Source organism: Coffea arabica, chromosome 5e, assembly GCF_036785885.1.
Source record: "Coffea arabica cultivar ET-39 chromosome 5e, Coffea Arabica ET-39 HiFi, whole genome shotgun sequence".
NCBI lineage: Eukaryota > Viridiplantae > Streptophyta > Magnoliopsida > Gentianales > Rubiaceae > Coffea > Coffea arabica.
The window spans coordinates 54,288,018-54,299,835 of NC_092318.1; the positions used below are offsets into that span (position 1 = coordinate 54,288,018).

At 39.5% G+C, this 11,818-nt stretch overlaps 2 protein-coding genes across 5 annotated transcripts; one reads left to right on the plus strand and one right to left on the minus strand.

Annotated features, from left to right (window-relative positions):
* On the plus strand, positions 1–2,375 carry LOC113743442 (uncharacterized). 3 transcript variants are annotated; one of them, XR_003461104.2, is made up of 3 exons: positions 1–1,065; positions 1,687–2,011; positions 2,101–2,302. XR_003461104.2 is itself a non-coding variant. In XM_027271447.2 (2 exons), the coding sequence occupies exons 1-2, from the start codon at positions 22–24 to the stop codon at positions 2,233–2,235; spliced, it is 1,179 nt and encodes a 392-aa protein (XP_027127248.1). In that variant the 5' UTR covers positions 1–21; the 3' UTR covers positions 2,236–2,375. The 3 variants fall into 3 exon arrangements, 1 of the variants encoding a protein (XP_027127248.1); XR_011814632.1 differs by having other exon boundaries at positions 1,687–1,983; XM_027271447.2 differs by lacking the exon at positions 1,687–2,011 and having other exon boundaries at positions 2,101–2,375.
* A 1,874-nt stretch (positions 2,376–4,249) lies between these two features.
* Positions 4,250–10,421, minus strand: LOC113688028 (uncharacterized). Of its 2 annotated transcripts, none has more exons than XM_027205607.2 (9): positions 9,137–10,421; positions 8,268–8,397; positions 6,917–7,407; positions 6,515–6,595; positions 6,327–6,425; positions 5,681–5,794; positions 5,518–5,601; positions 5,302–5,373; positions 4,250–4,953 (listed from the first exon to the last, which is right to left on the minus strand). In XM_027205607.2, exons 1-9 carry the CDS (start codon positions 9,455–9,457, stop codon positions 4,693–4,695), a joined length of 1,653 nt encoding a protein of 550 aa, XP_027061408.1. In that variant the 5' UTR covers positions 9,458–10,421; the 3' UTR covers positions 4,250–4,692. The 2 variants fall into 2 exon arrangements, with proteins under 2 accessions (XP_027061408.1, XP_027061407.1); XM_027205606.2 differs by having other exon boundaries at positions 5,681–5,797; positions 9,137–9,595.
* Between the last annotated feature and the right edge of the window lie 1,397 nt (positions 10,422–11,818).

Below are 11,818 nucleotides of genomic sequence, written 5' to 3' on the forward strand. Positions count from 1 at the left end.
CAATGTCAATAGTTGCGTCTCATGAAGTATGGGCTGGCCCAATTATCGACCGCCCATAGACTCGATGCTGGAGCTGAATATGACCGGGTGTGCGTGTGCGCCTATGCGCAGCGGAAGAAGATGAGGGTGAGCTCCGTGCGGGCGTCTCTGTCCTCCAGATTGAAACCCAGTCTTCCAAATCAACCCCTCAAGTTTTCCAATATTTCATCTGCACCCACTCCGGTTAGGCTTCAGACTCCCCTCTTCCTCAACCCAGCAGATTACAGGGCCACCTTATCAGACCTCAAAAAATGGCATCTTTGGGCAAGAGGCTTAGCCTCCTCGGTTGGGACAAAATTCTTGGACCTAGACAACGGCCCTGACTCGGCCCTCTTGCACAGGGAGCTCAACTGGCTCATTGAGGATTCGCTCGAGGACCCCATTACACTTCTATCGGATAATAGCGATGATAGCTTAGTGGTGCCATTGAGGGCATGTTTGGATGATCTTTATATGTTGTGGAATCAAAGGATTGAGGGGAGAAGGCCATTCCAGTATTTGGTTGGGTGTGAGCATTGGAGGGATTTGGTTTTGAGTGTTCAAGAAGGGGTTTTGATTCCAAGGCCTGAGACTGAGCTGATTGTGGACTTTGTCAGTGATGTGACAAAAGAGAATGAGGTGTTGAGGGAAGGGTTGTGGGCTGATTTGGGGACCGGGAGCGGAGCGCTTGCGATTGGGATTGGGAGAATTTTGGGTTCTTGTGGAGGAGTCATTGCCACTGATTTAAGCCCTGTTTCTGTAGCAGTTGCTTCTTATAATGTGCAGAGGTACTCTTTGCAGGATAGAGTTGCAATAAAGCAAGGATCTTGGTTTGAACCTCTGAAGGATGATGAAGGAAAATTTGCCGGAATTGTTAGTAATCCACCATATATTCCCAGTGAAGATATTGGACGACTACAAGCTGAAGTAGGTAGACACGAACCAAAACTTGCGCTTGATGGTGGTGCTGATGGCATGAATGACCTTCTCCATATATGTAATGGCGCTGCTTCTATGCTAAGACCTGGTGGATTTTTCGCTTTTGAGGTACCAATTCTCATCCTTTGCGTCTTAGAATTACCATGCTCTGATATCAGCAAATCTTGCACTTTCCTGTTGTACTCGTACGGAGCAGAGGCCTCGTGGTCATTGACTTGTCTGCCAGTTCTCTTTCCGTGTGCTTAGTCTGTGTTTGCCTGTACATGCACTTTAACAGACTTTCTAGTTATTAGTTGCATTCTTCTCTTTTACTACTGTGTGCCTCATGTATGCGTCCACTTATTGCTACTGGACAACTTTTTTTTTTTTTTTTTGACCTCTTTCAGACAGATAGTTGTTATATATCTGTGTTAGGTGTTTTAATCGGTCTACAGAAATGTTCTAGCGGATTGAATCCATTCAGACAAGTAGGTGTGGTTAATTAGCATAGGTTCATCTTGTTGCAACTCATATTTGCCTGAAATGCCTGGTTACCAGATAGGACCGTTGCTTAGATTTCCTATAGGCACCTCCGGCAGGATGAGAACTAGAAGGGCTTGCTTATTTCGGGTCATGGAGTGCTCAATGTCTGTGCGAGGTCTTGAGGTTTCTCCTTTGGAATGGAAAATGCAGATTCTTATAACTTTCATTTGAGACTCATGACGAATCCAATGCTCTTGCTAATTTCAGGAAGACGGACTCATTTTGAAGGGGTTATTGCAATCCTTTGAACTACCTTTTGTTGCTTCTCTGCTCTGATTTCCAGATTTGTTTTCTCTAACATGGCTTGCTGTGAGACACCTGTTTCAAGAACTTTTATATCGGACGCAACTTAATACCTGCAGTAGGAAATGTATCCTTACCTGAGGAGTATGAAAGAGTGAAAAGAATTTACAAATAATTTTGATGGTTATCGTGTCTGGAAGTTCCGGAATGCTGTTTCCTCTTGTGGCATTGTCTAATAAACTATTTGAGTGGAGAATACAAGTCAGTATGGATCCTAATGATACACGATGTACACATGTCTTGTCCAGAACTTTTGTCTGCTACACTTAACAGTCATGTTGTTCGTTGCTGACCCTTAACCTTGTTGCTGTTCTGCAGACAAATGGTGAAAAACAGAGCAACTTTCTCGTGGACTGCATAGGAAGTCAATCAGAAGGGAGATTCTGTGATGTTAAAGTTGCATCAGATTTTGCGGGGATCAAGAGATTTGTGACTGGCTATAGAGCAGGATAAGTTTTGATACAAGCACTTGTCTGTGATAAGTTTCTAGGATCTTTTTATTGAAAGCCTCTTCAGATAACTTTGATCCGTGTGAATAGGACCATGTTTAGCGTCTACCCATTTAATGATTTCATTTCGAAGTTGACTTGGAATCACTTTGGCTCATTAGTTCTCTAAGTAAAGTTATGCTCAGTTTTAAATGTAAAGTTAGACAAGTTTAATGCACTCGTTGTATACAAGTTGAATAACTTCGGGTAAATGTAAAGGAATCAAAATGCATAAAGCTAAAATTATGAAACTGTCATAGGCATGTATTAGGAAGAAAAGGCAGTACAATGGCAGACCACAATAAAATCATGGACATCACTGAACCATAATGACGAGAGAACACAGAGAAAACATAAAAGACGATTAATAGGACTAGGGCACAACCACCTAAGTTTATTGCCCACAAACAAAAGGTAAAGGACAACTATATAAGTGACTCTTTCTCCGGCAATATATTTTTCGAAAACAAATGAGTGCTGCAATTCTGCACGTCAACCAGGATGAAATGTTCTTGCCACAGCTTACTTTGAAGGTGGTGGAGATGGAAATGGGAAGCCGGGAATGGAAGGAGTCTTTGGGAGAATACTTGGGATTGAAGAAGGCAGCGGTGGCAGTGAAACGGGGATTGTTGGAATGGAAGGTTGGTTGGGGATGGATGGGAGTGGTGGAATTGAGCCTGGTATTGGGATGGTGGGAAGTGATGGTATAGCGGGTAGACCTGGAATTGCTGGTGTTGTCTGCAGCAGTTGACGAGCAGCCTCGGAGCTTTGGCTGCCAGAGAAGAGCAAAACAGCAAGCACGAAAATGCAAGAGTATATCCTTGCCATTGTTGCCTGTATTTCTAATGGAGCCTTGAAGAACTTATTCAGGGATGCAACATATGCAACTTTGATGGATGATGTAGCAAGACAATTGGGTTCAAGAATATATAGAGGGGTTCCCGTGCATACTAAACATATGTGGAGTTTGATTATGACTTCAATCAGTTGTTTAGAAAATTCAGTACGTGGCAGTCAATCGTTTTTGTTAGATGACCATATTCGCTATAGGATAACAATAATATTGTCCGAGCAGTTTAATCTTGAATTTGAGAGCGTAGCATGCATTCAAGTGGTTTGCATGGAATTGCTGCAGTTAGATGATGGTTGTTGTTGGTTGGACGCGGAGTCGTTCGTTAAACAACCTCCGGAGATATCGATGATCGCCATTCAACTTTAGCCACCATACCCCATAGAGGGTTGATGACAGACTGAAAAAAATGCAACTGTCAACTAGCGGTAACTAGACTCGTACAGGTAGGTACGACCTTTGCCTGTTTGCCAGATTATTCAATAACTATCGATGCCCGGCGGTCACCTAAGCTATCTGAGTGAATATTCACAGATAGACCCCTTCTAAGCGTTTCTATCACTAAAACCATGCAACGATACAAGCGCTAATATGCTAAAGCATGGGCAGCATTCCAAGGGTACCATTGTCTTGTAAAGAGATTAACGTAAAACCACAAGTTGTTCAACGTTAACCTAGGCGTTTGCTCCATCCCTCGAGAAGCTTAGAAGGATTCACTCCACGAATGCTGCCTCTGTGATCTTTTCCTACCTGCAATCACTTTTGACCTTTACATTCCACTTTGTGTTGCCTGTTTGGATATAAATATACGTTCTTGTAAGAAGCAAAGCCTTCATCCTTGTGCTGTTTCAAGAGCCAGGAAATACACAGGTTACTTAAAGATTGCAATTTTTTTTTTTTTAAAGTATATATAGCCAAAGAAGCAAACCACTGCACAAATTTTATTGCAAAAGCTTAGAAATGCAAATCTATTAGCATTACACAGACAGTAAGAATACGACATCGCAGCTTTTTGCAAGCTGACCAAATACAGTAATTTTTTGTGAGCAGATCAGTGAGTGCCTGGGCACTTTTGAGATAGAGAGATATATGACAAATCTCAAACGTAGTTAAAATGCAACCATCCCAGTTTGAGATTAATCTCAGTCAACTTTCTTTTCTTTTTTCATGTTTTTATTTCACTGGCAGTGTACAAAGCTATCAGGTTGCATTTACATGTACAAAGAAAGCATCCCTTTCATTTTGCCCTTTGGAATCAATTCCTTGTCAGCTCAATTGTATCTTCCCAAAACTGACATCTCCAACAGAAGAAATCCCGCAACAAAGTTATCAATTATTTACATAAATGATCGTGCAAAACAAGTTGTTCAGACTTTTCCTTGCCACCAACAGCTGTTGTCATCTTCTCCACTAAGATTCTCTGGCAGCTCTCTGCACTGCAATTAAAATACCTGCAATATCCTACTCCCATTCTAACTCCTAAATCTAGCGCTGAAGGTGGAGATTGTTGCTGGTGGTGCTTGGCCATTGTTGCAGGAAGTTAGGGGTTAATAACAATTTTAGAGCTCCCATTCATGATGATCTTCGCCAACTTTTCTTTCTGTGATGCAACTTAAAGGGACTCCAGCTCTTTCTGCGCTTGGAAGTTTCACAAAATAGTCCAGAAGCCAGGGCTTGTTGAAGCCACAGCTCAAAATCTTCATCTTCGTCCATCACCTCGGCATCCAGATCCCATGGGTATCTGCTAGAATTGGATCTCTGAGATGACTTGTCCAAACCAACCATGTTGACATGGAAGCTTGGCCGATGTGTATTGGGTCTACAAGCCATTCCCTGTATGTCATATAATGCTTTTTATATATTCATAATGCAATATCACTGTAATCTTAACATTTAAGGTAATTGCATTACACAATAATACAGGAATATACAGAAATCAGCAGTCAAGCCTTACACTAAGTAAGAAACATATAGATTGGATCTTACAAAAATTGAGGTTAAGGTTATGTTGCACCACTAAGAGTACACTACCATTTAAAACTGGAAGTTCATTTGAGATGAGCTGTGTCTGGAAAATGGAAAAAATTTAAAAGTAGAAACTGAAACATTACAAAGGACGTACATATGAATATGATGTTTCAGCCTGGATTTATATACATGCATGTAAAACTAGACGCTGACCTGACATATGGCCCATTCTGATACATCAAAGATCTTGCTCTCAGCACAGACAAAAGCTCGCGGTATTTCCACCTGAAAGATCAAGAAATCACATGCCAAGCTTAGCACAAATTGTTGCTTTTAACAGTTAGGCCAAAAAAAAAAGCCTATCAAAATGTTATCATCAGATCAGATTTAAAGTACGGGAGATAAAAGTTGTCCTTAGATGATAAATACCTTTCGAGGCTGATCAAATATCAATGATCCTTTGTACTCCACCCATCCATCGCCATCTTTGGCTTGATGATATTGACAGCAATCCTGCATACAAAATACTACCATGTTATACATGTACAAGAAACACAAGGATCATAATATTTATTGCTTGTAACAGCCCAACCTGGCACCATCTGGCCTTGGCCTTAGTCCTATTTGTGCAGACCCAAATGTGTGAATTGCCACATTTTGTGCACTGTATACGTCTTGACTCTTCCAAGCAGTAATCAGAGCTATCCTGCTAATTGCCAAACATGATTAGAATGCTTTTCACTAATTTGAGATTGAAGTTTGCAAATGCAAAAATTAAAAAGCTGCTACAGTTTAATTAGCTGGCTGCATAAAAAATCAACCAGGAAGCTGCTCCTAAGAGTCGCCCTTGAAATGAATAATAACAGTAAGTGCCTTTCTGTATGTGTCTCATTACGTGGGTTACTGTGTGTCTCTGACTTAATTTGTAGGCATTCAAAACTAATTGCTTGGATCCCCTCTGCCTCCAAGACACGGACCAAACAGACAGTAAATGAAGCCAAAGTCTAGAGCTCAGCAAGTATAGATTATACAGCAAAGAGAAAGTAGCATCAACAGCGTATGGCCTTACTAATAGCACTTATAAATCATTCATCTTTATCTCATCTATAGTCGATATGTTCTTATTTTGCAGTTTCTTTTGTAGATAACTTCAGACTGTTCAGTTCCCACAAAAACTATACAAATAAATAAAAATAAAAACTCTAAAAGGCATAGGGAAGATTACAATAACTTTATACCTGACGAGAAGTGCTAGATGATCTCTGTATGACACTCTTCGATTCTTCCTTTTTAAGTTGTTCATCATAGTCCCTCTTCTTCACAGCATCAGAAAGAACCTGCACATAATGGCCATGGGTGAGCAGCAAGGAAAACCAACCAATAAAATTTTTTATCTTTGATACCAAATTTCATGCTCAATAATAACCTCATAGGCGCACTGAAGCTTCTTAAAGGATTCACTTGCAAGTGTACTTCCCATATTTTTGTCAGGATGAACAAGCATTGCCTGTGCAGAATATCCCAGAAAAATAAAAAAAGACAAGAAAGAATTGCTGATGAGACAAGGGATCTAAAATCAACAAAGTAAAGAAATGATGATCAAACAATGTACATGAACAACAACTCCCTGTCTGCCTCTTCTAAGACTCTTCACTCAATCGCATATAAATCATTATTTTATTCCTACAAATGAATTTTAGTGTTGCACTTTTAATTCTACTACAGTGTGCCATATCAGCAGAATTCGAATTACTATACATCCAGCAAGAAGTAAAAGAAAGAGGCAACAAAGAGCAAAAAGTAACTTCGAGTAATTAGAGCACCTTACCTTTTTCCTGTATTCCTTCCTCAACAAAATAGAGTCAACTTTCTTGTTGCGAGGAAACTCAAGTGCTTCATAGTGATTGTTACTACCTAAAATCCGCTTCATCTCAATAATGGAATTTTCATCTTCTCTGATAACTTGCTTGGCCATAGATTCTTTTTGTTTGTTGACCAAAGATGATGCCACAGCAGGTTTGCTGGATGATTTACAAGACTGCACCTTTTCTGGTTCATCAGCAGGCACAGAATACTCACACTCTGTAGAGAAGCCATCCTCTGTGAATGACTCAGATTTTGTTTGCTCCTCAATGGGCACACTTTCACTCAAATTATCACAACACTGAAGCACGTAATTTAACACATCATTTGACAAGAATGCAAGATTAATTGAGAGAAAGACTCCAAACCATCCAACGCGAACTTTCACACAATACATAGCATATATCATAGCCATCAACACCACCAGCCGAGCATGATTCAGAGAAAACAGATAACCTGCATTTTCCAAAAAGACGCTTAGATCAACATAATGCAGAGAAGAGACGGGAGAAACCATACAAATACATGTAAACACTCGCTGGAATAATTTAACCATGAGCTAAAAGCCATATTTGTACTCTCAAAAGCAGAGCTGCCTTATTAAGACCACAACCCAGAGGTATTGTTGAACAACGCTATGACCACTAGATCCAAGGTGGAAAACAAGATATTGTTCCATTATATTTTCTATGGAATTCCTTAAAGCTATACCCATATTAATGTCCCGGAAGCATGCACAGACCATAGAAAATCAATAAACGACAAAAGCATACTTTCCAAGCTTCACATACACGCTTGTCTGCTACCTCTGAAGAGGCAATTCCTATACATCATTTCCACACTAAAAAAGAGAGGTAAGAAGCCAGAATACGACTTAAATAACTTGCCACACCCTCCCTCAGTATGGCCCCAAGACATGTATTTTGAGTTAAAAAATCATCCATACCATGTAAAAATTAAACTAACACGCTAAAAACTCAGTTCATGTACAGTAGAACAGTATGTACATATTTTTTTTAACCTACAAAAACATAGCTTTACTTGCTCCTTCCAATAGTAAAATTGAACTTATTTACAGGACAGATCAACAATGAATCAGATAGTGGAGTCAACATAGAGGTTCCACATTCATTATGTATACATCATTTGGTCTTTCCCAAAATCTGAGGAAGAGATCCAATTTTCTCTACAGACACAAGCAGAATTAGGGGCACAACGGGAACACAAGAAAAGAGAATGAAATATTCATATGCATATGGTACCATGGATGTATGCCCATTTTACTAGGATTCTTTGATCATTCATTCACGACATACCTCCAACAATGAACAATGTACCCGTTATCCAAAAGTTTGCATACATCCACAAAATTAAGATGGCAAAAAGCCCTACAATGAAAAGCCCAGGAGTATATCCCAAGTATTGTACAGCAATCCCAGCAGCTCCCTGAAAATACATAAGCAACTGTTAGTATCTGCTTCTGAGTCTTTCCAAAAGAGAATCCATAAAATTTGTTACCCAGGCATTTCATCACAGTTACAAGGAAATAAAAAGTCCACACTCCAGCTGGCAACAAAAGACTATCAGTGATTTAAGGAAGATAAGTTAAATCTACATCCAGATAAAATACTCCTAGAAAATTTCGCTCATAATTACAAATAAAAATTGGTCAAAGGATCTTTATTAATTAAAAAGGTGCCAATATGAGAAATTTGGGTAAATTTAGTAGCTAAACATATCAATGTAAATCTATAGCTAAGTGAACTCAAGTCATCCTAAAATAGAAGAAATGCACTATTCCCATGTACTTGCAATATTCCAAACCTTCCTTTTTATTCTACAGACACGATCGAAGTCAACAAAATTCTTCCATTGAGATGGTCAAATTCTTCCTTATTTGAATCAAAAGATTGTATCAGTATCAAATCATTAATTTCAATCCCATTTCATCGTGTCACACCCCAATTAGCATACACTACAATACAGATAACACAAATCTCACATATCCAGCAACTGCTACTACATGACTGCAATCTAGAACAACAAACTCTTAGTAATGAGCAAGCCCATCGAAGGTATGTGTGTGTGTGTGTGAAAAGGAAAATTTGCTAATCTTCGCCAAAAACCAGAAGATCCGAAATGAAACTGAGCAATTGAAAAGAAGTTTCAAGAAGTGGAGATATACCATACTAAGAAGGACATATACAAGACACGATAATGATGTCAAACTAAGAAAACAACTCCACATGATAACAAGCAAAGCTGCCGAACCAAGCCCGATAAACGACCGAAATCCTCTGACTCCACAATCCTTCCATCGAATCAACAAAAGCAACATCAGTCTCCCCAGCCTTGCACACGCACAACAAACCATTGGCCAATGCCTCTCTATAAATATCCCAATCTTGTCTCGGAAACAGCTGGCTGTTGTTCTCACAACAGAGTAACAAATTTTCTTGGATTGCAACCATTTCCAAACTTGTTTAAACAGCCCAATATCCTCCATTCTAAATAGAAAATCTTCAACCAATGCTACTTTCTACAGACAGAAGTAGTAAAGACCAAATCCTGTACTTAAATCCCCAAAAAAGGGTCAAACTGTAATCCAGATGTCTTACTAGTCAAAACCCAGAAAACTTGAAATCCATAAATGGTTGTTTACCCTTGCAGAACTGCTCTGCTGTTGCAGCAAAATTACCCATGGGACTATAAAGTAGACTGTGATCCCGACAAACTACAGCAGCACCCAGTTCAGAATTCACAATATTTTCTGAAAAAATCCACAATATACGATGTTCAAGCAGATAAAGGAAGCATTTAACGCAGTCAAGTGTTGAAAGACTAAAAATAGGCCAGCAAAACACTCAACTTGCTTCACCTCTACGTTTCCCAAAAGGCAAATTATAGACCCCAATATTCTACCATGTACTTTACCGGCACATTTTCACTATCAGTATCTTCTAAACAGTATTGACCCTGAACAGAAAACTCCTTCACAGCCACAACACAATTTCATCATCAAGAGCCTCAAACACCAAAAATCTTAGACAACGGATCAGACAGCCCACATCTGCATGCAAACCTACACACAGTTCCACATACTAATTAATCTGCATGTGAAAGATGGAGCAGCGACGGAAAGAGGGGTGATGTGAGAGAGACAATGAGGTGAGAGAAAAGGGGAAAAGAAATTTCTTTTTGGACGGGAAGGAGCCCTAAAGCTAAGCTTGATTCTTGAGGCTTTATTGACCTGATTTTTGCCCCTTCTTACCTGTGAGAAATCAGAAAACCCTAGCTTTATTTATCAGAGAATGCTTGTGAAAAAGAAAGTACCCAATAACACGAGACAAACGCTAAAAAGCTTCAAAGAGAAAAGATACCCCACTCCCCACTGTGGTTTTTTGAGTGTGTGTGTGTGTGAGAGAGAGAGAGAGAGAAGGGGGGGGGGGGGAATGAGCCAGTGACACTATAATGTAAGCTTGTTTCGTTTCTTCAGCACTAATAAGTCCATCAAAAAGGGAAAAAGGAAAAAACAGAGAGAGCATTTGGGATTGGTTCACATTAAACAAAGAGTTTTTACCAGCATAATCTGTTTATTTAGTACTGTAAATTTTTGGGTTGTACAGGACGGAACGTAGAAAAGTGAAATGAACTTCAAATGATTTCATCCTCACCAAGAGAACAGCTAAACTGGAACTCACAGCAAAAAAGAAATGGTTTGCTAAAGAAGACAACCAAAATGCCCAAATAATGAAAAAAAGAGAGAGAGAGAGAGAGAGAGAGAAATTAGAGAAAGAAGTGATGAAGAATGAGTAGCAACTAAATCAGGCAGGGTCGCACTAGAATGAAGAAGAAGATACAAGCGGAGAATATACTCGCAAGATGGCAGTAGCAGTAATATACTCTATTTCTTTCATCCACCGTCTTTTTGTTTTAGTTTATTCTGGGAGAGAAATTAATGATGGATAATGATAATCCAAATGGGGAGAAGGTGGGGCCCAGTTCTCGCTTTGCCCTTTATAATTTTTTAATAATTTAAAAGGAAAAAAGAAAGAGCAACTTTTTTTGGTGGGGTCCATTAAATATAGGCCGGTAGTTCTTCCCCCTTGAGTAAGTTATGTTAGGTGTTCCACTATTCCTTCCCAAAGATCCCAGCTGTAGACTGGGGTGGGTGGGTTTCTCGTTTGGGTAATAAATGGTTTAACCATTCGACCCGACTCCACGACTCGGATTAAATCACACATTCAAACCATTCAACAAGACGAGACTGTTAATATATTCAAGGCAATTTACACTTTGCAGGTAACAACTCAGTTAAATTTTTCTGATATGATGACGGTAATAGCCTCGTGCTGTTGAAGAATTTGTCATCTCAATCGATCGATCTTCATCTTCTTCATCAGTTGTATAATCCGGTGGGGTTTTTTTTTTATATGCACTTACCTGCCGGGCTCGGCTTACCACTACTACTAGGGATTTGCAGTCGTTCCTTTGATTGTGGAGTAGCGTGTATCTGAAACAACCGAAAGGACTTCCGAGATGCCCATAGGCCAGTTTTTTGTACTCTCGTCCTTTCATTTTGTTTTTCTCACCATTTTCGCTCCGTATGCACCTTACTTGCAGGTTTCATATTCTAGATTTGAAATGTTTCCTTGACAGTGTTGCAAAACGGTTCTCAACACCTCTTTTTTTGTTTTATCTCCTAAACCTAACCCTTGCTCTAGGAAGTTCGTATTCTCACATACAACCTAGTCTGGTAGAGGATTTTTTTTAGATAAATAAAAATTTAAGTGAATTTAGCTCTGATCATCGTTACGTAGGTCAGGACATACTCTTGAAATCATAAATCACTTGCCCGCCAACACAA